The sequence below is a fragment of the Rissa tridactyla genome, chromosome 11 (genome assembly GCF_028500815.1).
Source record: "Rissa tridactyla isolate bRisTri1 chromosome 11, bRisTri1.patW.cur.20221130, whole genome shotgun sequence".
Classification (NCBI taxonomy): Eukaryota; Metazoa; Chordata; class Aves; order Charadriiformes; family Laridae; genus Rissa; species Rissa tridactyla.
In genome coordinates this window covers 9,803,295-9,831,007 of record NC_071476.1, presented here as the reverse complement: position 1 = coordinate 9,831,007, position 27,713 = coordinate 9,803,295, and the positions used below count along the sequence as shown (strand labels likewise).

The 27,713-nt window shown below is 41.6% G+C and overlaps 1 protein-coding gene across 5 annotated transcripts in view; it reads left to right on the top strand.

The window, feature by feature from the left end:
• NR3C1 (nuclear receptor subfamily 3 group C member 1) overlaps positions 1 to 27,119 on the top strand; it is a 68,888-nt gene extending 41,769 nt beyond the window's left edge. For 4 of the 5 annotated variants that reach the window (XM_054217009.1, XM_054217008.1, XM_054217011.1 and 1 more), the window contains exons 4-9: positions 3,230 to 3,346; positions 8,053 to 8,331; positions 10,684 to 10,828; positions 18,902 to 19,032; positions 22,013 to 22,170; positions 22,910 to 27,119. In XM_054217009.1, the coding sequence (XP_054072984.1) occupies positions 3,230 to 3,346; positions 8,053 to 8,331; positions 10,684 to 10,828; positions 18,902 to 19,032; positions 22,013 to 22,170; positions 22,910 to 23,062 (983 nt within the window). In that variant the 3' untranslated portion in view covers positions 23,063 to 27,119. Of the gene's footprint in view, positions 1 to 3,229; positions 3,347 to 8,052; positions 8,332 to 10,683; positions 10,829 to 18,901; positions 19,033 to 21,993; positions 22,171 to 22,909 lie in introns of those variants that run through there. The other variant, XM_054217012.1, reaches the window with a different exon arrangement.
• The last annotated feature ends 594 nt before the right edge of the window (positions 27,120 to 27,713 follow it).

Here is a 27,713-nt window from a genome sequence, read left to right as displayed (position 1 = left end):
TAGTTACAACCCTACAGGGTTTCCTGCCTCATGCCTTCTTCGTGCGGTTACTGGGTATTTTGAATTAGACTGTCCTGTTTTGCTAACATTTTTGCAAGTTGGGTTTCACTGGAGAAGGGGAAAGGCTGTTTGGACAAAGATAAGCCACCATTCAGTCTTTCGGAAGAAGCATGTTTTCCCAGTTCCCAGCTTACTGGATGCAATGGGGAGCTCCGTGGAAATGCACAGCCTCTCGGAGGGATCCGAAAAGTCAAGTTCACGTTGCAGTTTTTGCTAGTCACAAGGGAAAGATGTCAGTTCTGTGTGAAGCTGAAGCTGTTTCTGAATATAACGAGACAAAATGAGCTCAAGTGCAAAGCATGGAGCTGCTTGGGCTCTCCGTGACTCCCAGCCGATCCTGTCTGCAGTTGCACTCCCATTTAGGGCCAGGCTCTTTATTTGAAGTAAATGATCATCTGTATCTTTACTTAAAATAAGGTCGCTGGATGTCCCCCAGAAGTATTATATAGCAGCTGAATATATGTCATAGTGATGCTTTTGCTTGTCCTCGAGCTTTAACAAATCACAAAAGTATTGATACATGAAGAAATCAATGCAGTAATTCCTTTTGATCAGTGGTGCGACTTGCCGCATCTTATCAACTGTATTAATGGTAAAAATGGAAGCAGGCTTGTAGCTGAAAAATTGCAATAAATTGCTCAAGGTTTACCTCTGCTTTCATTTTTATTGTTCCACAGATTATCCCAACCTTAATCCTTCAGATTAGATATTGCAGATGTTTTCAGGAATTTTTCCAGGATCTGTTAGTTTCGGTATTCACTTTAAGAAACAAATAATTTACTTTTGTCTCTTATAGGCATTTTTCTTTTTAGGAACACATGTAAAAAGAATTTGTTTCTGCAGTATCCTTTTTATTAATAGCTGCCAGGCATCTGTTAGTGTACGGATCAAACTGGCTCTGCACATGGGTTACCCAGCCTTCAGCCTGAAACCCTTTTTTGTACCTTTGTCTAAACACATATACACTGTGACGGAAATAGTTACAGAAACTGAAAGTACCAATATTTAGAAAATCAATATAAAGTGTATTTCTTTCAACAAAGAGTAGAACTAGAGGAGAAGAGGAAGGATGAAGGTGTGGGACAGCAGCTGTATATTTATACACAGTTCTTCATGCAGACAAGGTCCTTCCTTCAGAATCCCAGGATGGCCAAAGCCATCTTGTTCTTATTTTCTTTATGGTACTTTAAAGCCCAGAGCCCTCATGATTCAGTTTCTCTGGTCCCAGAACCAACCCCGTTCACCTCCCAGCGTGTCCCCCTGCTGCCAGCCCAGCTCTTCCCCACTCCTCCCCACCCCCGCTTCCTCGCCGCGCTGCACATCCTCACACCTCCCCTCCCCAGATTCCCCCACCACCTCTGCCTCCCGCTCTGCTCCACATTGTCCTCCTTCTTCAGCATTTTTAATTCCATCTACGAAAACCCTGCAATTTCTAACCTTTTTATACACCGGCGTGCTCAAATGAGCAGAGACTCATTCGGTCTCACGGTGCTTCAGAGCCCCAGGCACCTACTTGTGCTGTGGGTGCTGTGGCGGTAAAGTGTCCAGCCTGTCTGTAAAATGCTCCTGTTTGCCATAAATCCCCTTGGAAACATCTCCGTTTGCTCACTACCCGTTGTTAATAGTGTCTTGTTTGTGAAGTTTCTTTGTCTGGTTTTTGAAATACGTTCCTTTGTGCAACCGGCATCTTCTCTGGGCAGCAGTCAGACGTGAAGCAGAAGGTGGAGTCAGCTTCATTTCTCACAAAATGTTCATGTGACAGGAAGGCTTTAATATAATGTAACACACAGAAATAGTGCAGCTTTCACCTGAAAAAGGCAAGAATAGGTAAGCAGTAGATACAAGAGATCGAACTACTTTCATGGAGATGAAGCTCTTCATTAGGGAAAAGAAAATGGAACAGCTCAGGGAAATGTGCACCGTGTGAAACCGTGGTCTCACTGAGCATCTCTGTGAGACATGAAGTTATGTCAGTTCATGGCTTGTATCTCCCGTGTGTGCATGTATATTTGTTGGATACATGTTAGTATGCTCATGGTAAGCAGAATCGTGAATCATGGATCTATTTTCTAACTTATCTTAAGCACAACGATGACACAGGGGTCAGTGAGGGTCCCTCTTCTTCAAATGAGAAAGGTGGGGAGTTCATTCAGAAAAACCTTCAGGGCTTCCTTGGAATATCGAGGAACTTGAAACGCTTCCCTGGAGAAGCCACAGAGTCATGGACTCTGCATACCCAAAATTTTCACAGCTGACTTGAGACAAATTCCTTAACCATGTGAGAAGGCTCTTAGGCTCTTTTTCTCTCCTTCTGTGAGAAGGCTCTTAGGCTCCATTGTTAATAACTCAGTATTTGGAAAACATGTTTGTTTCTCTCACTACTGTACTCTCAGGACTTGGAAATACAGTGTAGAAGCCTAGGTAGCAGCTTTCTGCCCTCGAAAGACATACCTGCATTTTGATCCCTATCTGAGAGAAGGATATATCTTTTGGCAGTACCTTTTTCTACATTTATCTTGAGACAATTATTAATAGCATTCAAATAATTAAGAATAGATACTACTCTTCTGTTGTTCTGCTCTGAACAGCTCAGAATACAGTTATTTTAGTTTACTAGCTCAAGTTACCGTATTTCTAGGGTCAGTTTTGCTCTGAATCTGTGAATCTATAAAAGTGTTAGAGAACTTGGTTTGTCCAGTTCAGACTCCGAGCTAAACAAGAGGAAGCTTCATGACTCTCAGAGTGATGAAAGGCTGTGTCTGTGTATCTGGAGAAATGTTGACATTTATACTTTCAAAATGTGTCCATGAATGTTATTTACATCTCTTGTGAAACTATTTAGGGAAATCAGAAACATGCTATAGAAGACAGCTTTGAGGAATGTAGGAGAAAAATAGTTGTAAATATAGAATTTGCCTGATGTTAACAAACAGAAAACAGTATTTCTTCCTAAATGTATTGGCTTTAGTGTCTAAATATGAGAAATCTGTTTGGTGTGTAGATACGTGAAATCATATGGGTACTGGTCTTAGTTTTGCAAGAAATAAGTACAGTAAGTAAAAATATTACATAGTCCCCAGATTCATAACATTGTGGAAAGAGTAAATGACTTCGTGTGCTGCTGTCATTGTAGAGCTTACAGTTATTTTGTTTGTCATTGTGAATACAGGGCAGCACAACTACCTGTGCGCTGGGAGGAACGATTGCATTATCGACAAAATTCGGAGGAAAAACTGTCCAGCGTGCCGCTACCGCAAATGTCTTCAGGCTGGCATGAACCTCGAAGGTAACCTCAAATGTTCAAATGCCCTTTTTATTTTTGAGTCCTAGTCAATAAAGGTCACGCTGCTTATGAAGCTAAGGCAATTATTTGAGCAGCACTTTAATATGTTAAAAATAAGTACTGCATTTTATGGCGTGTACGAGCAAGATTTTCTTTTACTCTAGAATTTCTCCTATACTTTCCTATCCGCACTCAGTTGCGCTGTCTCGCAGTATGTTCAGCAGAAGTGAGTCATACACACAAAACAGGGTTATTTTTTATTCCTGTCAGCACTTATATCTTGTTGCTGAATCTGAGAGAGCAGAACTCTAGAACTGTAGGGAAGGGCCTGCCCATCCTTACTCAGGAGAGGGACCTGACACTGAAGCCACAGATGAGAGGGAAAGCCCAGAGACACACACCTAAAGTTGGAGTGGAGTTTATATCTTTAAACTGAAGAAAAGGAAATTATTTTTGTTCATGCTCTGGATTCCTCTTAAATGTCTGTCGGAATCTCTCTAGAAAAGATAGGTTAAATGAATAAATTTAAGTGTATCAACACGTATTTGTTCTCTACTAAGTCCTGGATGACTTAGAGGAACTGAAGAGCACATCAACTAGTGATCTAGCAGCAGTTGTAAAATGGCATAAAACATTTTTATTAGTGTCATCTACCTTTTATGCTTGATATTTTTTCCTTGAGCTGTAGAGATTAATATGGTACTTGCTAGCATAGTTATGGTGGTACTTGTATAATCACAATTGTCAGATAAAATAAAAATGTCAAAAATGTATTTGTCAGATACAAATATGAACTGAGTTTCATTTCAGTCAGTAATAATATCCTTTGGTAAAATGTAAGTGGTGAATTATGTTAGAGAGAGACACAGTACACATACTGGAGTCTGCGTTAGCACCTCCTTTCTTCCCCTTCTGCTTCCAGCCTCTCTCAGGAGAGCAAATCACCAGGTTTTCTGCCCCACAGGTGGTTCTTTGTGCCCTTTCCTTTGGGGCAAAGGGGAAGCACCCAGCAGTCTGGGATCTCCCCCTCCTGTGCCATGCTTACGTGGGCATCCCCGGCTTCCCGGTGGGGGTGTGCAGGGAAGAGAGGAGGTTGCTGGTGGGTTTGTTGAGGTTATTGTGATCCGTGTGCAGGGGGTGAGGGTGCATCTCTTAACAGCCAAAATCTACAATAGTGGGTTCGAAAATAAATCCTTACAGTACATGAGGTTGACAACGAGCGTCTCCCAGGAGCTGAGCTTTTGGTTGAGCTTTTGGACGCTCTCTGTGGGCTGAACCTTCAGAGTTTAGAGATAATTGCAGGATCATCCCCCTGCCTGCTCTTGGTGTCCCAGGCGGAGAGACGCAGTGCCCTGCTGGGGCTGGTGTGGCCAGCGGCAAGTAGAGGTAACAGCAAAGACTAAAGAAAGTTTAGAATAATGCAAAAAGACACAGTTTTCATCTTGAGGTGGGAAAGAATACATTTTTTTTTGAGACATTTCTATTTTTTCTCTCCATAGTTGTTTTCAAAATGCATATATCATATTCATGTATTTATCTATATGAATGACGCACCTTATTCTGTATATCACTGCAATAGTAATCCTTTCCTTTCCTGCATCAATTGATGTGAACTCGGACTCTAGGAGGTGTCATTCAAGTTGCTGTTCTGCACCAGAGAAAATTGAAATTGAATGACGCCTGATACTTGCCACTTTTCCACATGTAGTTGGGAGCCCTTCCAACTCTAGTTTGTTTTCCTGAATTTTGGCACAGAGAATCCTAGTGAATAGTGACTTTTTGGAGGATGGATATTGTTATATAAGTTGCTGGGAAAAGGGGAGGGGGAGCTTTTGTGGCTGAGGGGGGAAAGAGATCTAGAAACTCAGCCACGGGAAATGGAAGAACCCAAGGTAGTGTGAAGCAGTGAAAAACAAGCATGAGAACAAGGATTTATTGGACAGATCTGAACAGATGGTGAATTGGTCGTACAGAAGAACCCATAGAAAAGAAAACTGGAAGGCAGTTTAAAGCGCAGGAGAGACTGAAAAAGAGTTCCTTTTATCTCGTCTGTTTTAGAGTCACAGTTCAGGAATTACTCCTGTTTAAAACAGAATTAAATTTGCATACTTTTTAGACAGTAATTTCTTTTTGAAAAGTCATCAGGTGTATCCTCCGTGCATAAATACTGATTATAAGCAAATCGGTTAATGAATATCAAGAGATCAGAATATCCTAGTGTGTCGGTCTAGGGCCCCTCTCTCAGCCTTACTGGCTGGTTGCGTCTGCCCTGAATCTCTCCGGCCACATTTTGAATATCTCTCAGTTTATAATACCTGCAGTGAAGGTCACTGTGAGGTATGGGCTAGAAGAGTAACTTATTTTTAAATAAATAAATAAAATCTACCATGCAGTATTTTAATTCTTACCTGCTCTCGTGCTGAGACAAAAGTGTCTCCTTGTAGAGAAACATTTACTTGATAATTTTCTACTATAGTCTGGTTTAGCATCAGTCATGCCTTTGTCCCTGCTTAGCACCCTTTTCTGGAACTTTCTTGTTCCTATTGCATGGTTTTTCTGGGTTTAGGGGACGGGAAGAACACACAACTATCAAGCTGCAGGTACCAGAGATTTATACAGTAGAACGATGATATTTTATGCTATAGCCTTTATTTCTTTGGGTTCTCATTTCAGCTTTCACCATTAATTGACCCTAGGCATTCTGTTCTTTGGCACCCTTTCTCTTTCTGATGTGTTTGAAAAACAGATTTATTGTTACATTTTATGCCTGTAAAAAATCATATCATAATGCCTTTCCCTTTTTCACTGCATTTTATAGTTAAACTGTTGGCAGTTTATGGGTTTTTTTCCTCTCATCTTCATTTTGAATTTATTTCAGTTTTTTGAAGGATCTCTTTCTAATAACATTCACTGCCCTGCTCCGTGACTGCGGTGGGTTTAGTTGTGATAAATCCCGTTTTGGAAGGGAGGTGCGTGTTCTGCACGCCTCCCCCGCAGCGATGCCCTGCAGCGTGCTGGTGGGAAGGGTCCGTCACCCCAGGCCGGGGAGCTGCCACCGGGCTTGGCTGCGTGGGGTGTGCGCCGGCCGGCGGGGGTGTACAGCCTCGCTGGATGCCAGACTGCAGGGGGTTGGGGGAGAGGTTAGTTGTTTTAACAGGAAAAACTTGGATTATTTATTTCCATGCCAGATTTATCTGTATGGGTTATTTTCTGTAATTTACCCTAAAGAGCTTGTTTTAAATTTGTGGTATTTTTATATTTTAAAATAAATCGGAAAGAAAGACATTATCTCAACCTTCTCTTTTTTTTTTCTTTTTTTTTTTGTGAGTTATAACTATATATCTAAGTCAGGTCTAGTACCATAGCCTCATAAAAATTCTTGCACAATACCTTGTCTTATCATATAAATTTCTTTTGATTATAATTTTATGAGACTTTCTGGGCTGGGAATGCTCTGTGCCAGGTGTCTGCATTAAGCTGAAGGCATGTGCGTGTAAATTTAAGTCAAAGCAGTTGGTTTGCTTTTGAGAACAAGGATAATGGGGCAAAAAATGACAGAACGTTGAAAGGATTTTGGAGCAGCCATTTCAAAATTGACCTGAGAAAAACAAGAAGCTCTTTGCTCCAAGGAAATAACCGTGGCTGTTCCCCCATGGCAGCCTTGGCAGACGTGGCCAGTGTATGAGTCTTTGGGCAACGGCACTTTATACGAGGTCCGTAGAGGATTTCTGAGTGGTGGCAGTCAGGGCCTGGGGTCCCTGTCCCAGGGTTGGGGGGGATTTTCTGTGTCGTTAAGCTGCAGAGGTGGCGCGTTTCTGATGATGAGAGATTCTGAATAGGTCGGTAGAAACTTTGAATGTGAAACCACATTACGTGATGCTTTTATGTGCTACTGATTTGTCTCGGAAGTTCCCAACCAGAAATCAATTAATTAATTGAGACGGAGGAAAAGAACCGGGTTTTATTTTGGTCTCAGTTGAGAGCGCAGCATTCAGCGTAGCAGACTGCATCCAGGAGAGCCCAAAGCCAAGGAGGAGACTCCATTATTGACAATATGCTAATAAAATTGTTCCTCCAACTTTTTGTAGTTTACAGTTAACATCTCTGTGTGATGTTTTATTTATTTGGCGAATGAGTTTTATGGTTTAATTATGCAGCAGTGATTTATATGCAAGAGAGCTGGCAAGAGAAAAGTCTCCTCCTGCCCAGCATTTCCAAAAAAATGTTTTCCCTGGCTCAGGAGATTGGGTAACTCCTTACCCATTAAATACTTTTTTTCCTTTCTTCCGCATGGTTTCTATACTTAAAATTTTAAGGAACTTAGAAAGTGCACGGTCCTGCAGATATTTGCAGACAAGAGTCATGCTCTCACATGAAGTTTCACTGAAATTTTGCATGTAACAGAAATTGTAGGGTCAGGCCTTGTATTTTAGGAGTAGCCGTGTCGCGTACCTGCAGATGTTATTTAGCATTCTGAAACCTTAACATAAATGTGGCTTTCCTTAAAATGTAAAATAAACTTATTTTCACAGGGAGTTTAATTAGAATTAATGTGAAATTATTTACAGTTGTATGAAAAAATGCTTTAAAAGTTTCCCTGCCTGATCTACAGCTGCAGGAAAGCGAAAGCCGTGTTTCCTCTGGTACGTGTTTACTGCTGTGTGGTCACTTTCCATTCTCTAACCTATGACTTAACGACACTTCCCTAGCTCGAAAAACAAAGAAGAAGATAAAAGGAATCCAGCAGACTAACGTAACAGGAACGCGCGATGTTTCTGAGACGTCTGGCAACAAGAGCATCGTCCCCGCGTCACTGCCACAGCTGACCCCGACGCTGGTGTCCCTGCTAGAGGTGATCGAGCCAGAGGTGCTGTACTCGGGCTACGACAGCTCCCTGCCCGACTCCAGCTGGAGGATCCTCTCCACCCTCAACATGCTGGGAGGGCGGCAAGTGGTGGCTGCCGTGAAGTGGGCTAAGGCGATACCAGGTAATACTCAAATACGTGAATTGCAAAGGGCAGGCTTTTTATGGTACTTAAAATCTGTGTTCGTCTTTGGTATCCTTCAAAGCCGTCACAGAGAAAGTTTTAGTAGTATCTGAGCTAATTCGTGTCTCACTGGAGTGGAAAAGCAGAAGAAAACGCATGCAAAAATTTATTTACTAGGATTACAACTTAGGTCATTTTGCTTGAACCCTTTGACCATTGAGTGTCAAAGTTCATATTAAAATAGAGATTTGTTTTTAAAAGTATTATAGAGAACTATTTTTATTAGCTCTAGCTGCACCTCTTAGGTAATTATTTCTTCAATATTTTTAGCAATGAGGTTCTCTTGACTTTTTATAGACTGGTGCTGCTGAACTGGCTCGTCTGGGTCTGTGTTCATGGGTGGTTCTGTTTTTTTTTTTTTACTACCACTCACCATATTTTTAGGTTTTTCTTGACTGTAAATGGGTATTTGAGGGTCCAGTTCCAGGGTGCAAGTCAAGATGTTCATTTTCTCTCAAGCACTGTAGCTGCACGATTAACCTGACCATCACCTGGGAGTGTGGGAGGTTTGTTGCTATTTTGGCTCCCACCTGAAGACACGGTTAGCAGTTGCCCTACAGAAGCAACGATGTCAAATCTCAGCCCTGGACTTGGGAGAGGCTGAAGATCTGTTTGCTCCTGACTGAACGGAGACTGGTGGTTTTCTTCCTTTCACTTCCCGTCAGCACCGTTAGCTACCTGCTCTCACAAACCCTAGCAAAAACACCTCCATAATGCATATGTTGCACGAGAATAACATCACGTAACAGGTCTGCCAAAAAAAAAAAAAAAGTCTGATAATGAAATCTATGAGTCATAATGGTGCTTCTTCTGAGGCAGGGGAGGTAAATTAACAGCAGGGAAGAAAGACTAAACTCATAATGTATGTGTCCAGCAGAGATGTGAACAGTTCTGTAAGTGTGTCAGGGCTTTCCGCAGCAGGGCAATACACTGGATTAGCTGAGCTCTACCTTAGGAACAGTTCACACACGCACACCCTCTTCTGGGACAAGTCTTCAGGAGACCATCTGGTATTCACAAATACAAGTTTAGATACCGTTTTTATAAAACAGTTCTGTGTTCATAATCTCTCTGAACACTTTCCCTAATTAGACAAACCCTTCAGGTTAGAACGTGTGCTCTTGATGAAAATGCCAATCTTCCCTTTAATAATTATATTAATAGGAACTATTCTGACCATTTGTTATCTTCTTTTTTTTGGTTGCTAAGGTGGTTCTTCATGAGTTTTTAATTTGTACGTGCTTCTGCTGGTTGTACCCCATCAGACATAGTAACAGTCAGCCCGCGTTGCCAAACCCTTTAGTTGGGATTTCAAAATAACCTTTTCCTGAGGAGGGTTTGAGCAAAGATTTCAAGACTTGACCCAGTAAGTTTGAAATAGCTTTGAAACACTTTGCTTGTATTTTTGCAGTAGTAACGGGTGGTTACTGCTGTCTCCAAAGCCAGACGCTTTTTTGAAGTTGTTAGACATGGAAAGTTTTGTTGTCTGTTAATCTACTGAATGCTACCCATTTGCACCTCTCAGGAAGGAGCACTGTCATGATCTCTTTAGATGTCAGATATTTAGTAAAATTAAATAAAATCAACTTGAATTCAGACTTTAATAATGATTCAGTATGGCACAATATTTTCTTGCTAAATGTAGGCAGGATCTCATAGGAACTACTGTTGCAAATTAGCAGCTGCCTACATTTTAAGGCTGTTTAAGAGACTAATTTTCAGATTTTACACATTTCCTCATGGTTTAATTGGCTCCGTTCATGCTACATATTCTTATAAGATTCAAAGCAGTTAATGATGGTAACTAATGCAATAGATATTTTGTAACTTTGGTGTACAGTTGTTTGTTACGAACACTTAATTTCTACATATGCAAAATTTTGAATAGGCAAAGGATTCCTTAATGGAATACTAACTATTGGAATGTAACTTTAGTAGCTAGAAAATGGTTTTGAAATTTTGCATCCCTTTTAAAATGCATTTTATTCATCCAGCAAGAACTTTCTCATAAGAAGCCTCTTATTGTTGTAATTTCTTTTTTTCTTCTGCCAGAAGTTAATCTAAAATACTTGACTGAATCAGGCGATCATAATAGGGCAAGAAATTTTGTTGTTATTTTAGGTACAGTCGTCACGGTTAGAGAAATTGTTATCAAATACACTTTTAAGTGGTAATCTACATAGATAATACAGAAGCCGTACTGATGATAACCATGGTCCTTTTCCAAGTTACAGGAAAGTTTTGCTTTTTTTTGCAACCAATACTGTCACACCACGATTTTTATTTTCCCAGGTTTCCGAAATTTACACCTGGATGACCAAATGACCCTGCTGCAGTACTCCTGGATGTTCCTAATGGCTTTTGCTTTAGGATGGAGATCGTACAAACAATCGAATGGAAATCTCCTGTGCTTTGCACCAGACCTGATTATTAATGAGTAAGTAAGACGTGAGTCATTCCCCAGGTTTCTTGCGGTGATGCTGGAGTCCCCGCAGTGTGGCTGGGGTTTGCACTGGAGAGCAGCATCAGTGGGCAGCACGGTCTTGCAGGGATCACAAATCAGTCTGTCATTTGCCACTTGGTTTTCTTTTAGCAAATTTCTTAGAGTTTTTGAGTAAGTCAAATGGAAGAAAGGTGGTTTAGATATTAAGTGTATTTATATTGATAAGTTTTTGTGGGAGGTGTTTGTACTAAAATGTTCTATGTTGTAACTGTTCCTGTACCATTCATTATAATCATTTTATCAGAGCCAACACTGTTGAAGCTAAAAATGTATCTGGGATGGAAAGAAAAGTTTGGCAAATTGCATAATGTTCTGTATGTTTATTGTATAAAAGTGATAATGCGGCACTACCAGTTTCACTGAGTTCTGGATCAGTTAAACAGTTGTATCTGAGCCTGATCAAAATCTGGCTAAAAAGACAAGATTACAAGTGGAAAAACTTGCCTGATTTTTTTTTTGTTGTTGAACTTTGTTAGCAATTTTCAAGAAAAACTGAATTTGCTAGAATGTTTGGACTTCTCTTTTCTTGCACTGTGCGTCATTTCCCTTGTATTTTTCAAACTCATGCAGTAATTCTGTGTTGTAGAGGAGTGAAGGCAGGAATTGGGATTGTTGAGATGATGAGCAGAAGGCTCAATTTGGGATGCAATGGGGATAAAGATGTTGTGCAGAAATCTGCATAGTTACATTACTTTCCATATCCCATTTCCAAGGTGTAGCAGCCCAGGTCGGGTTATGCCTCTCTGCCTCCCGCACGGGGAGCAGACGCTGCGCCTGGAGCCGTCTGGGTTGGGCCGTGCCGGGAAGCGGTCCCCGCGGGCTGTCACACTCTCCTGCCTTGTACCGTGCAGCCGTTCCAGCGATTCTGTCCTTCAGCTCATATTTTCAAAAGCCGCTCTTTGAGCAAGTGGAAGAGCATCTGCATAGTCTGTGACAAACTTTTCAAGTGATCATTGCCTTGCAGTTCCCGAGATGATGGCCGTATTTAGACAGCCTGTTGAGGCGTTTAGTCTGTGTGCTGAATTAGCTGCTGAAGATATTCTGTAGATGTAAATCTTTGAGATTGCTGGCCAGAGCCATTCCGAACCCAGTTTACCCATCTGCAGATGCCAATTAATATGATGCTATCACTCAGGACTGGGCATTTCTCTTTTCATGAAATGGCGAGGCGCGTTTGTGGGGACTAAAGCTAATAAATACGATTACACAGGGCCTTTGACACATACAATCGCAAAATTTCTTTAGCATCACAGTTTCACTGACAATAATTTAAACAGTGATGCAAGTGACACGGTTTTGTTATGTCTCTGTTTTCCTGTTTTTAGAATGGAGGCAATGTTAATCCCTTTGGCATGCTTTGGGGTGGTAGTTTTAGTATTTATGTTCCTATTGCGCTTCAGTATCAGATCTCTCAAATCTTTTCTGTTTAGAAAAAATATATTAATTGTTATATTTTCTATGAGATTAGCCAGTTACATTTCAGGCTACTTCTTTTTCATGTTTATTTATTCCCTGCTTTTTTTTTTTTAATGTAAATATTTGTCCAGGCTTTTATAAACTGTAATTGTTTCTTCATAGTAGTAATATTTCACAAAAAGGTGAGGAGCTGATGATGGGTGAGCACCCATCTGTTTACTTATGTTTATTAGTTCTTAGAATATGTCTCTGGAGTAAAATAGTCTCCATGTGGTGGAATTGAAATAATTGATGTTGTCACTAATAAGCATAATAACATCTAATTTGCTTTAAGTCAGGGGTCTCCTGCTGTTTTATCAATGGGTCGAAACCAGAGAGCTTTACAGCTAATTATGTATTGGTACTCTTAAAAAGAACTGCAAGGGTAATCCTATTATACTAAATATTAATTCTCAAATGCATTCTAGTTACAGTTTTGGTACATAAATTGTTCATCAAAATGACATTTCTTTTCAATAAAATATGTAGACTGGGAGAACTGCAATTTCATCTCCAGAGTGCTACAGGTTCCCCATAAAACTCTCTCTGGTTGTAACTTTTTATGTACCATTCATCAATAAAATACAGCATGACAAATACTGAATAATACATAAAACCACTGCGTGAGTTATAAGACGCTCATGAAGTGCAGCCCAGCAGGGAAGCCAGAGGGGCAGCGCCACTGGGGGAATGTTGGGTAGGACAAGAGAGACACCATGAACATGAAATAAAAAATGCACTTGGATTTTAAGGATCAGATGTGTCCGCTCTCTCCGCTCGATACATCATTCAGAAGATAGTACTGTGGTACATAATATCCCCTAAAACCCATTGTGGGGTTTATTCGGTGCTACTTTCTGATACGCATCTTGGTGATCTTTGACCCAAACAGCTCCTTCCCACCTCTCGCCCGCACCCCCAAAAACTCTTGCTTAGTCTTTGAGTTACGCTAGAAACAGGTCCAAGGTAGAGGGCAAAGCATCCTCTAAACATCAAAACAGCTCTTATCATTTGATAATTCTAAAAACAACTGTAATATTTCATAATATTACAGTGAATTCTCTGGAATAATAGGAAAAAAAGTTATTTTTTTCCTCATGAATTTTAGAGCTTGATTCCACTAAATAGCATCACCTGTAGGTGTTTGTGTGTAACGGAATCAGAACCTGCATCTTGATTGTCTAGAATTGTCATTTTTACGGTTAACCAAAGCTGTTTGCATCAAATTTTTGGCTTCCTCTTCAGTAGTATCAAATTTCTGCATGTGGATAAAGAGGTATAAGTTGTTCAAACTTGTAATTTTTGGGATCTGCAAATTACATTTCTACAGATCTGTACTTTATGTGAACATTTTTCATTTGTAACTAAGAATTTGTTCTGGCTTCGTATCTATTAATTGCAGTTTCAAAGCATTAGTTCAGTGGAGGAACTAGAACAAAATTACATGTCTTTACCCATACCATGTTAGAATGCAATAATTCCAGGAGGACTTGCGTCTCTTCAAGCCACAGCCTTTAAGTTGATGATGTACTTGTTTATCTTCAATAGAAGTATAAACACGTTGAGGATTTGTCAGAAACTTCCGAGGCTCACGTGAGCCCCCCGTGCAGCCCTGTATCATTTCAGCCTTACTAAATACTGGCAAATATTCACGTGGGTGGGTTTTCAATTCTGTTGTGTAATTTGAGTTTACGCATCAAACAAAATGATATGTATCCCACTATGCTATAAGTGATAAACATCTCACTGTACATATGGAACTACAAACATTCGATTCTCAGTATGATTTTTTAAAATATATTTAGCCTGGTTTTGACCCAAAAAAATTCCATTGATTTTACTTATAAACAGTTGACCCTTGGAAGGTTCATAAGAAAAGTATAGGTGTTATTACGTACAATGTAAATCAAGAAATGGATCAGACAGGCATCTTACAATTAACATTATTTCATTATATTCCTTTGTATCTTCGTTACAGCAATAAACTGGAGTTGGTCTGAGACCAGCTCCTTTGTGGCCCCCTTCCCTGTAGCCTGCAGCAGTGCAGCGCGGGGGAAGCGCTGAGGAAGGGGAACACGGGGTTAGTTACTGAGGGGCGGCCGCGGAGCCGTCAGTAATGGTTTGTGTCTGGGGCTGAGCGCTGGGCACAGCGCGTGGTAACGGGGTAGGGGGAGCGTGCACTGCCTTCTGCCCAGTTACCTGTGCGGTTACAGATCCCTGCAATCACTTCTATTTTAATTTTCTTTGGGTTTTATATGGGTTTCTAGAAACCATTTACTTTATTCAGTTTCTGAGCTTTAGAGACTTGTCCTCATATTTGGTGCAATTCGGTGTCTTCAGCTTCAGAAGGAGAAACTCTGTCTTTGAAAGGTTCTCCAAGCCTTGGCGATTTACGTGGAGAACTGCAGAATACGTTTTTTAAGGTTGAATCCTTTATGGGGATAATAAGACTTTCTTTAGTTTCACGTATCGGTTCAAGCATCCGAGCAACATCAGTCTTTTATGCATTTCTCCTTGCAGCACCCCTGCCCAGTGTTACTCCTGTGTAGTCACTGCCGACTGATAGGGAGCAGCAGGACCCAGTAGCTCATGTCGACACGTCTCGGGCCCCTGTGTCTAACTGGGCTGTACGGAAAGAACCTGTCTAACTCGTTCAGAGGCTGGTCATGCTGCATTTCCAGCTAGCAGATCCTTAGCATTTATAAATGTTTACCATGAATGCCCAAAAAAGCTTCCCAGAAATCAGAGGATTTGTTTTCCTTGGTGCTCAGGTAGCTTTAGCTGTGGTAGTGCTGGTTCCCATTGTAGATTCTTCCCGAATTGAATTTTCCAAGTATCATCAATGCAGTCTGTGGTGGGAAAGAGAATTAAACTCTGTGCTTCTTAAGTCTTAAGCTGTCAGCCTAGTCATTTGACCAGTCTTCTAAAAATTGAATATTTATTGAATATTCCATTTTTATGCCTGTACTTCTATCATTTATTTATTGGGGGGGGGGAAATCATCCAATCTATTTGAATAATGTTTATCACCTCTTGGATATCCTAAGTTAATACGTCTGATAGGGTTGGGTAGGGTGGATTATAAAGTTGGTGTGGTATGAAAAGAAATTCTTTCCTGTCGCATTTGTTGAGTCCAAAAAGGTTCACCATACGTAAATCTTGGGCTTTAGACCATCATTACGTATTTGGAGACTGTATAAAGTTGTGATTTTGTAGTATTGTATAACTGTTTATACAGTTCGTGATTCAAAACATGCTTTAGTTAGAACCGGCACTACTGCTATGTCAGCTTTAGCGTATGTGAAATTGCAGCAAGAGTAACTAATACAGAGTTGTGTTCACCCAGCAGCAAATGCCATTTAATTGCTGCCTAGCTTTAGTAAGAAGTTCTTGGAAGTCCCGTGTCTTAGGATTTTGACTCCGTTTGCGTGCTTATCATCTTAGCTCTTTGCTCTCCTTATGTTTGGGGTCAACTCCTTGGTCTCATTTGTCCTTCTAATATCATATGTCGTACAGAATATCTGCATTGGTGTTATTTGAATAGAAAGAAAATAACAAGTGATTACACTTTTATAAGCAATGCTTCATCAGTTCTTTTATTCCCAGAATTTTTTCGGAACATTCTTTTGTAATTCTGTGGAGTCAGTATCATCTGTTTTTCAGACTACCAGCATCTTGTTTACTGATTTTTATTCTTTTATAGTCTTAGCTGAACTGAGTGACTCACAGCAGTGTTGAAAATCATCACATGCTTTTACCATCAACATGCATCCCCCACAGGACGCATGTGTAGGGCCCGTGTGTGGTAGGTACATGGGCTTTGGCTGCACCAAACCTTCCGGCCACTGCCCGACGCGCGTTCTCCTTTCTGAGGGAGCCGCTTCCAAAAGCAGAGGGATACTAGGTACTTATGGAACAAGAAGGGGATTCAAATTGGACTAGATTTGCGATCGCTACAGCAGGATCGCTCCAGAAGTGGTAAAATGCCGTTAGTCAGAAGGTCCCAGTGTATGTGGATGGCAGCAACTGCAGCACTGAACCACTGTGATGTGCCCCATGTCCCTGGGGCTCCCGGCTGCTCCCCCGGCCTCGGCGCAGGCTCTGCCCCCTCCGCCCAGTGCAGGCGGCTGCCAGACCCTACGGCTGCCCCCGTCACCTGCCCTGCTGAGCACCGCAGTGGAGCTTGAAGGCTCCGTGCCATCAGTATGGTTCTGCAGATAGCTTCTGCAAAGAAGAAATCGTGTGTGATGTCATCACTAAATATAATATCTATTTTCATTAGCTAAGTGTAGCACCTACTTTAAGTATTCCATCTGGTTTATGTGTGGGTAAATTAATTCCTAAAGTTGCTAAATGCCCTCTGCAGGGAGGGGTTCCAGTGAAACTAGAGAGGGAGGGAAGAGCCCCGAAGCCCTGCCCTTGGCTGGGCCTCTGGTCCATGACTGTACTGTCCCAGGACAGCCCCCCTGCATTGGGATCATCTGCTGTGCGCCATCCAGGAGACCTGGGGGGGGGGGTGTCTGGGACCGCTTCCCAGCCCCTTGCCCACATTGAGGACTATCCAGTGAATCAGCTTCCACCTGGGACCCGCTGCCCTCCAGGGCATAGTGCAGAGCTCATTGCTGCACTCCGGCTCCTCTGGTGGGACGGGCTGGGGTTTACTCTCGCTTTTTGAGAACTGCAATTTGCATAGCCTTGGTATTGCCAAAAATCGGCATGTCTTCATATAGATTCTCAGACTTGTGGTGATGATTGCGTTTACAGCAGATAGAAATAATGACAGGCTAACCCATTTCATAATGTTTATTTTAACCTTCTGCCCAGAAATGGTAATAGTTTTACATGAGGAAAACTGCTGAGCCCTGTCAGAGAATGTGTTTGAATTACTCAATTTGAAATAGGCGAGATGCCCTTTGATACAACCCAGAGGGGTTGGGAGAAAATTTGCCAAACGGCCAAATAGTGGCTTTGTGTCAAGTGCCCTGAGAAACATCCCACAACTGAACACATTGCACTTACTTCTGTTTCATGCAGCTTAAATCGTGTGCTCCTTGTATTCTCGCTGTTACTCCTTGATTATGGACTCGAACATGGTGACAGTGTTTGTAGGCGGGTGGAGGTGAGTGCATGCGTAGAGCTGTAGGGACCGTTTGTGCATAGGGCAGGGCGGCACATAGTCCAGTTACACTGGGATTACACTGGGAAGGAATTGTCCAACCACCTGCATTTGGAAATCATGGAGTTTAGATTTGTACTTGATTTGCTTTTAGTACAGTGTCAATAGCTTGTGTTTCTTTCAGTCTTTTAAAACCAATCAGAATTCCTGTTATTCTTAGGTTTTTGCACCTTGAGAAAGGGAGCGTGTTTCTCCCTGTTTTCACGTGGGGTTTCTTAGGATGCTTGTGAGGGTACATTATCTAATTCTCTTGAAGGGCTGAGGTTGGGAGAACTGAGAAATGATAGCAGCTTTGGAGGAATTGGTGTAGTTTCATAAGCAAATCTTACTCTTATACTGGGATTCAATTTTGTCTCTGTTTTGCTTTAGATTATAAGATTGAATAGGCGATGTCTTAGAAAAGGTGATACCTCATTAACGCAAAATAACTTGCTAGCATCACTGTAGAGAGATTGTGTAGTCACTGCATTTGAAAGATACTATTTTGCCTTTTTCTCTACAAAAGTTTACATGGAAAAGCATAAATCTGTCTTACACTTTTCAGAATTAATCTGCTCTTGTTCACTTCCCACCCCAAACTGTAATCCTGCAGTATTCCAGCTATAAAAGCACATGTAAAGAGGATTGTTGCGTCAGGCGAGGTGCTAAATAAAAGGAGTTGTTCCTGTCTTGATGCAGAGTTTCATTAAAATAGAAAAAATAAAAGGAAAAGAATATATAAATACATAATGTTTGTCATTCTGATTCCAAGTAAGAGCTTTCCAAGATTTTCCTTTGGTTGTCAATACATCTCTCCATTTATGGTTAGAAACCTTATTATTACAGTACAAAGGTAATGAAATTTAATTGCTTGAAGAATGTAAAAGGATACGAGAAGTATAACGTCACTTTGAAGATAGAACTTATGGAAAGTTGATGCTATCACTAGTGAGCAAGTATGTATTAAATTTAGGTGGACTTCTCAAAAGTCTTGAAAGAATTAGAGAAATCTCATCTCTAGTACCATCATCTTTCTTTATACAGATTAAATACTTCGGGACTGTCAGACTTTGAGAACTTTGTCCCACAGCAACTGAACGTGACTTTGATGTGAAGTCGTCGGTAAAGACAGGCTGCCCTTATGGCGCTGGGATTTCCCATGTCATGCTCCCCTCCTGCTGCTCCAGCCAGTGTTCCTGTGTGGTGGCCAAGGCAGTTGCCCTGAATGGCTTCACTGGAGAAAACGCGAACATAATTTTGTTGTGGGATAGATCACGTACCAGCTTAACATCTGCCTCTACAACCCCCACTGCTCTTGAATGAGGCGTGGAAAAACTTAAATTTAGAACTTTGAGGTACCTAGACATTTAACTAACTTTTATGCTCTTATTTCTCAGGCAGAGAATGAATCTCCCGTGTATGTATGAACAATGCAAACATATGCTTATGGTTGCCCGAGAGCTATCACGGCTTCAAGTCTCATATGAAGAGTATCTCTGCATGAAAACGTTGCTTCTCCTCTCTACAAGTAGGTGATTAGTTAAATACTTATGTGAACAATGTGAGTTTAACTTGCCACTGTTATGAGCGTGCATGTGTAGTTTAAAATTGTGTTAAGTCGTCTGATGGCAAATAAAAGTCAAAGTGTGCCTCTTGGCACCTGGCTATACAGGGTTAGGGAAGGAACCTCTGCTTTTAGCAGATAGAAGACATTCATGGTAAGGTATTATGGATTGTGTTCAAAGCTTTGCAGCTCCAACAGAGAGGCCTAACACAGAATTGCAATTTAAAATTCTTCAAAAATACATAGATCACAACCTGGGTGAGTAGTTCAGGATCCAAAGAAATGGGCCAGGCTATAACTTCATGCTCATAAAATACTTAAAACCCAACCAACCAAAAAAATCCCCCGAAACAGCAGCACCTGTGAGGAAGTTCTGACCCAGTGAAGCAGTTTCCCCCCAAAAAAGTTAACAAAATCCTCCAGAAGTTATATAAAAATTGTTAAATATAAATACAGCTTTTTGCATTTACATCTAAAAAGTATATGGTGGATTTATGATAGATATCATAAGATAGATTTATATAATGTACTACATGATGGTTTTTATGTCTTTCAATATGCCGTAGTTAAAACAAGTCCCAGCTTAGTAAAATTCTGTTGTCTGCACTGCATGGAAGGGCAAAGTAGAGTGTCAAAATAGACCTTTTAGAATATACAGAAATAGACTAATAGGAGACATTACGTAAATAACTCTGACAATGTTGTTTACACCCTGTGTTCATACCCGTTGGTACCTAGTGGTTTCCCTGTGGGTGTGCAGCAGGGCTCAACTGTACCCCGGCTCCGCTGCAGTAGAGTAGTAGAGAGCCCGTGTGTGTGTGTGTGTGTGTCCCCGTGTCCCTGTCCATCCCAGAGAAACCCTGTCCCATGGCCGTCACCCTGACACCCTCAGTCCCACAGGACTCGGAGCTGCATCTCAGCAGCGACTGTTGTTTTCCCGGAGCCTTTGCTGCTTCTGCCTGGCAGCGGGTTGGTTTTGTGTTAGCGTAGGGACAGGTTTGCCAGGACGCTCTAACAGCATCGCTGAGAGCGACAATGCAAGTAGAGCTTTCTCAGCAGAGTTCTTTTACATGATGAAAAGCAAATATTTTTAAAAGTTTAAACAATTCATTACACCGAGGGTTGAATTGTTCCTTATCTTTAATATTTCCGGTGAATGATAGCATTAACTCTTACGAACAGATGAGAAATTGGTGGCTTTGGGCTATTTCCAGAATGAAGGTGGGAGGATCTTGTCAGCCAGCGCTGTAGGCACTGGGAAGCCTCGGGTGAGCAGAGGAGGAGAGGTGCCGGGCAGGAGAAGAGCCGGGTGCCGCACTGCCACCCCCATCTCCTCCTCACGGACCCACACCTCCTCCCCTGACAAGCCCAGGGTGGAGACAAGGGCTCTTTTCAGAGGAAACTCTCAGCTCCGCACTGCCGTGGGCTTTGTAGGAACTTGAAACTTCCCCGAAACTGCAGATTTAAAGCAGTTTCTGAAATCTCTCCCAAAAATTCCTGAAGTGTTTTGAATGTGGTGTAGGCCAACTTTCCTTACAGGAATTGGAAATTTCCTTAAAGGAATTTCCACAGCAGAAACGAGGAAGAGACTACACTTGTAGAATTAAGCCCATTCACGAGTGAGGTACAGCAAGCACTGGCCTTAACCAGGCCTCTCTGGTGTGTTTACAGTGAAAGACAATATATTTTCACATTTCTTTTGGAGTACATACATTGTGTAAGTGTGGTACATTGTGGACTTCTGAAAATTGAATAACTGAAATTTGTATGGCTTTTTAATCCATGACTTCACAGTTTTAATTTATGGATATGGTGGTTTTGTGTAAGTTTTCCAAGAGAAGAGGAAGAAGAAGAGGAGTAAAACAGGAATCCCACACGGTGTAGACACGTAGCTCACACATAGACATAGCTCAGACCTTTTCTATTTAAATTCTTGAAGCAAGAGTTGACACATCATCATCTCCTGTGTAGCCAAGGCAGATAAGAGCCTTCACTCTGGCATCTCCCAGATGCTGACAGCGTAGCGAGGGTTCAATTTTTAAGGAAAGGAGCTTTAGTGGCCTCTTTCCTCCTCTCTTGCTTTCACTCGGCTTTGTCGCAGCTCGCTCACTTCTTTCTCTTCAGCTCTTTGCATTCACTTCACCATGTAATCAAAGGCTTCAAATCAAACATCTTATGGACCACTGGAGTCCAAATGCTTGATTTGTCCTGATTTATTTACTAGTCATTGGCCTCTAGAAGGACCATCCTAGTAGGAGAATGTAGGCACAGGGACTGGACATGGATTTGAGTGACTGAATACAGGCCTCGGTCCCCAAACCTTGGATTTCTAACCCACGGCTCCTTGTCCAGCATCATCTCAACATCCCACCCCTATTCAAGAAGCTGCTGAGCCTGGAGTCCTCCCAGGCTTGGGCAGGCAGGTTGTTGTCCTGTCCTTCTGTTCCTGCCTTGCCTGGACATGTTATTTGATCCACATCAGGAAGGTTGGGACTAGATGATCTTTCAAGGTCCCTTCTGAGCCAAGCCACCCTGTGATCCTCCCCTTGATCTTCCCTTGACACTCAGAATTTTTGTGGAATCTTTCCAATGTCACGTTTCCCCAGACACCGAGAACACACAGGAGCTCCAGCCCTGGTGGTTCTTCATCAAGGCACTACCGGGGCTTAGCGTTGTTGCCTCCATGGTCTGGTTCCCTTCCCTCTATTTTTTGTTGCATTACCTTTAGGGTTTTTTATTATTTTTTTTCTTCTGCCAGCAGTCCTGTGCTATTTGTTCAGTGAGTCATCCGTCTCAGTTTCCTCTCTCTTTCGTTGTCTCTCAGCTGCCATTTTATTAAGTCCTTTTTCTTTTGGTCATTTTTGTGTAACTAATGTAAGAAAACTTAAATAATGACACAGTTCACAGATGCGTAATGTCTTAAAGGTTCATATCAATGTTACAGTTCCTAAGGAAGGCCTGAAGAGTCAATCTTTGTTTGAAGAAATCCGTATGACGTACATAAAAGAGCTGGGGAAGGCCATAGTGAAGAGAGAAGGGAACTCAAGCCAGAACTGGCAGCGATTTTATCAACTGACTAAACTGTTGGACTCTATGCATGATGTAAGTTCTGAAACCAATGCTCTAGGCGTTCCAGATAAATAAGTTTGGGGATATGACAGTCATCTCCTCTATCCTGTTTTTTATTTAAAGCGATAAATATTTGGGGAGGGCCATGGGAAGGAGGCGGTCGTGCTCCCCTGCTGCCCAAGGAAAGGCTGATGGAAGAGGTGAATGTGGTGCTTTCAGACTACTTTTGCAGTGGACCCCCAGCAATTCATGACAAACTATTTAAGAATCTATGGAATTGTTTAAAATTGTGTTAAAGTAATGCATCAGTGCTATTTTTAGTATTAATAGTGGTCTCATTTTGCAAGGAACTCCAGAATGGAGGCTGCCTCCCTTTGCGGTATGTGCTCTGAATTGTGCGTATAGCACAGAGCAGTTGAAGTGGGGTTTGAGCTGGGTACGGCCAGGGAAACGCTGAGACCTCAACATTTGGGTTTTTTCTTGTTAGTGTGCCAAGCACCTGGAAAGATCTTACTAAGCTTATCCAAATGTGTCTGTGTGTGTTACGTGCTAGAATGGGAATGGGTCCATCATCTCTTCAGTATCCGTAAAGACCTTGTGCGATCTGGTCACTTGTTTTGGATTAGAATGCCGGTTACAAGACTTACTAATTAAAAGGAGGATAACGGCGCCTGTCCCGCGCTGCAGGAAGTTGGGAAGAAGGAAGGATGCAGGTTGAGAGTTCTTCTGTATGTGTTCGTGTGAAAATAATTCTTTGCTTTATCACTTGTAGGTGGTTGAAAATCTTCTGAGCTTTTGCTTCCAGACATTTTTGGATAAATCCATGAGTATTGAGTTCCCAGAAATGTTGGCAGAAATCATCAGCAATCAGATACCAAAATATTCAAATGGAAATATCAAGAAGCTCTTATTTCATCAAAAGTGACTGCCTTAATACAAAAGGGTTGCCTTAAGAAAACGTCAAATGATAGCTTTTTTTTTGTAAAGAAAAAAAACCTACAGAACTTGTTAATTTTGTCCTTGCAGCGGTGTTTCTTTTGTAATTATGCACTACATGTGGTTTACAGAGGGCCAAGATTTAGGCTATAGAAGCAGCGGATTTCTCACGTTTGGTAAATAATTGGGGAGAAAGGAAAGGAAAATAAATCTTATTTGTCAGAAATTATATCTCTCCCCTCGTGCAACATCCATGGATGCATCAAAACCACCGGTGACAAGATCTGAGGCTGTGTTACGAACATTCTGCTAATTAATTTCTGCAGTTGGCTGGAGACAATTTTCTAGGCTTTTTTTTTTTTTTTAGTAAAGTGTTTTGGATTTTTTTTTTTTAAAGTTAAGGTAGCATTTTGGTTTATGCATGTAACCTGAAGAAAGTTTACAAGTGTATATCAGAAAAGGGAAGTTGTGCCTTTTATAGCTATTACTGTCTGGTTTTAGCAATTTCCTTTAACTTTATATACCGTGAACTAGGCTTGTTCATTTTTTCTTACATAATTTTTTTGTAATACTTCAAGATGCCTATTGTACAGCTGGTTTTTTAAGGTGGGGCAGCTCGTAGCTTTCCTAAATGACCTCTAGACATTAATCCTTGAGTATATTCACGTGAAAATGGGTTGGGCTTTTCTAACCTAATAGCTTTCAACTGTCAAAGCGACCATAAAAATTTGGCATTTTTTAAGGGCCAGGGTGGGTGGGAGAACACTCTCAAATCTAATTTCAGTAGATGCGACTGAAACAAATACTTTTGGTATACGTGCAAAAGCGTTGGATATGCAGATTCATAGAAAATTAACCCAGTCCTCACTGGATGTAAATGAGCAGGTTATTTTATATATTGAAAAAAACAAGCCTGATATTTGCATATAATGCAACAGCCATAACTATGAGAGTCATGGGCTGCATTGATGCCAAGAAGATCAGTCCTGACTGCCCATCAGGAAATTTTCAGGAAAATATGCATAGCTTAAGAAAAGTTTACTTCTGTGTGGAGAAACTCACATTTTCTATACACTTAAATCTCTCGTCATACAAGTATATATGGAAAAATACCATTGACTCAAGAGGCAGGCATGTAATTATGCCCAGTGGTTTGGTTTTGTTCTGTTTCCTCATATCGATTCTAGAAATCTCTTCTTCAGCGGGATGCCGGCCGTCGCGCGGGCAGCAGAGCCCTAACTCTGGATATCCCGACTCCGACCGGGGCGGTCCGGGGCCCGTTCTCACATCTCAGCCCTCCCCGACTGGCTCAGCCCCTTTCCTGGAGAGCAGGAAAGCTCTGCTACTGAGGTCGTGGTCTTAGAGTCGTATGTCAAACTTTCTGTCTTTGTAAGGCTGCATCCCTTCATACCGACGTACTAGCGTGCCATAAAATTACCACAGGTCCTGTGAATTTCTCCTTGTTGCCATTGATAACTATATTTTAAAACGTTTAGAAGCTGTAGTAGCCTTTTTCTACGTGCACCTTAACAATTTTCTGTATCTCAAAATTTAAATATTTACTAAGCCACTCTAAAATTTGATTTTTACTCAAAGTGGCCAGATTATTTGTGTAATAGAAATGAGAAAGATCATCCGATGAAATACAAAACCTAATATATTTTTATATTTAGTTATAGTTTCAAATATGTATAATCGGTATATTCGCTGATCTGAGAAAAGAAGGGAAGGGCTACTGCAGCTTTAAAAGCAATTTATTAAATGATTGTAAAATAGCTTGTATAGTGTATAATAAGGATGATTTTTAGATGACAGATTGCTTTATCATGATACATGTAATTATATTTTTTGTAGGGGTCACAAATATGCTGAATGGTAACCTGTACAAGTTGTGGTTTGTCTGGAGGTAGCACTGACGGCATCGGTGGTTAGTATCCAAAGAAGTACTCTGTGTAGAAAGGAAAACCCGCGTTCGGTGGATGGGTTTAGGGTGGCTTTTATGTTTATCAAATCACTGTGTAAAACTCCCAGTCGGCGCTTGGATGGAATACTCCTATCTGTATGGCCGGTTACCATTCACCAGTCATTGCTCGATCCGACCTCCGCTGCAAAAAATGTAAGTCGGCGAGATCCCTACGGCTCTCGACATGCGGGGTTGATTTCATATACAGCCTCACGGACCACTGCAAAAACAGCTTGAAAAATTTGGCAATAATACGCATACAGGTACCAGCAATATGTAAATATAGAGGATAAGTTGTTCACAATACACTAGTACATTTCTATTGTGCGGCAAAAGTTTGTTTCCAAGTGAAAAATAGGAAGCTAAATTTTCATCCTTTCTTAAATCTCTTTTTGAATGTTATACCTATTAAAAAAAGATACTATATTCAGTACTTTGGAGTAAAATATCATCTTTAATAAAAAAAAAGTAATCATTCTCTTCTCTTTGATCTGTAAAGAATATGTACATTTTGTAACAGTTAAGGTAAAGTTCAGTATTTTAATTACAACTTTCAACCCAACTCAATGAAAACATTCACGCGCCCGGTGTGAGATACAGATAGGAGTTTCACGCCGTTTGGTTTCAGATGGGCTCTTCAGTTAAAAGGAAAAATGTTCGTTCTTTCGAGAATGGTTTTCAAAGTTTTGTCCCCAGATACCTCGATTGGAGCTTGTGCGAAGGAGTGAGTGTGAGCGTGTGTGCAAGCGTTTGTGTGTTCGTACGCACAAAGAGACAAAACCTTTTTTTCTTCCCAGCAGAAAAGTAACGCTAGTGAACACGAACAAATTATCACCCCCTTGGGATGAGCGATAGCGTAGGAGAAGAGAGGCTCTCTACCCCCGTTGTCTATAGGCCTGTGTATTAATTTTTAGTTCGTGGGTTTAAGGAAAAAAGGAAACTGTGATGTTAGAAGAAAGCAATCGTCCTGTACGTGCTGTTCAGTTTTAAACTTCACGATTCAAACTCTGTAGTGCTTTAGTAAGCAGTGAGAAGTCCATGCTCTGTGTATCCGTAGTCCTTGTAGCAGTGGGTAGTATCTGCACTCTGGATAAAGCAGGGAGAATTCTGACTCCGTCTCTTCAGTGCCTTATCACAAAGTGCATGGATCCGAGCGAGGGACGGCCGCGCCGCAGCTCAGGACACGCGCGTGCCGCACGCCGGGAATGGCCCCCCCGGGAGCCGCCGCGGTCCCGCACCGCGAGGGAGCCCCGGGGGGCTGGGGAGGGAGGGAGGGGCCGGGGAGAGGCGTCGAGCCGAAAAATGACCTCCCCGTTTTCGCTGGAACAGGTAGAAAAGGGGAGGAAGTGCCTGGGTGAACGTCAGCCAAATCCTGTGTCCCGCAGTGGAAGTTGAGCGAGGGAGGACGTCGGGGCCATTCCTTAGAGAGAGGGTTTTAAAAGCCTGTCTGCGCTGGGTGGGGGCTCGCCCCCCGCGCTGGGGTCCCGGCCGGCCGGCGCTGAGCCACCCCTGAGGCGCAGGAACCGCAGGAACCGCGTTCCCAGGACAGGATTAGGGCCTCCAGAAGAGCCAGAGGCACCCATTTTCTGAGGAAAGGCTGCGTGTATGAACATACCCCCACCTCCAAACTAACGTGCGTAACAGCATAGAGTCAGCGATGTGTCATTATTCTATTTTGTATATTAAACAAAAGATATATACTGGGGACAAATCCTATATCATACTGGTGTATGGCATTATTAAAAAAAAAATCATTATTTTTATCACAGTAATTTTAAACAGCATAAAAAAAATTAAACCAGTGACTCCTGTTTAAAAATAAAAGTTGTAGTTTTTTATTCATGCTGAATAATTCTGTAGTAACAAGTCTGTAGTTTTCACCTACTCAGTGAAATGTTGGACTGTAAAAGCTTGTGTGGAATTGTTGAACATTTATTTTTTCATTTAAATTTGCTGTTCTGGTAATACAAAGCCACACATCTGTACAGAAGTTGCAGTAAATGTGAGCCATTTACAGCAATGCCGAATAATGGACAGAAACCATATAATAAAATTCTGCTTTTTTCATTAAATGGCTCCAAAATGCTTTCGTAGAGTTTTTGCTGTGTACCTGGAGAGGGTCGGTTCTGACAGCCGAGTCAGTTGGTTTATGTTGTTTTATTTACTCACCTCGTATGCAAAAATTATTTGTACTAAAGCTAATTGCTGCCGTAATTAAGTTCTAGAGTGGGAGAATTTCGGAGAATTAAGTTCAGATTAACAATTTAATTGGAAATCAGTACTTGCATTGCATTACATTTCCCAAACCGTGCTGGATTTGCCGTGGCATTCGCCTCATCCGTTTTCCAGAGGGGAATCTGCACCACCGTTTTCTAACCACATCGGAAGGGGGTCGGGGCATCTGCGCACGCTGACTCGCGCACACGTCGGATGGGTCGGCGTAAAGCTGTCAGGACAATTAAACTGAGGAAACCAACACAAAGTGTGTTTAGGAAAAAAAAATATATTAAGAATTGATGTAAAATTTATTTCGTTATCGTAATGTTTCTTAACCGTTTGGTGCTTGTCAGAATGGTGATAAACGCTCCCTCCCCAGGATCGAGGATGCCAAAAAGTCCGTGATGGAAGGGAAATGAAACCCAGCACAAAGCGCTGGGTGTTGGCGTTGTAAATCTCG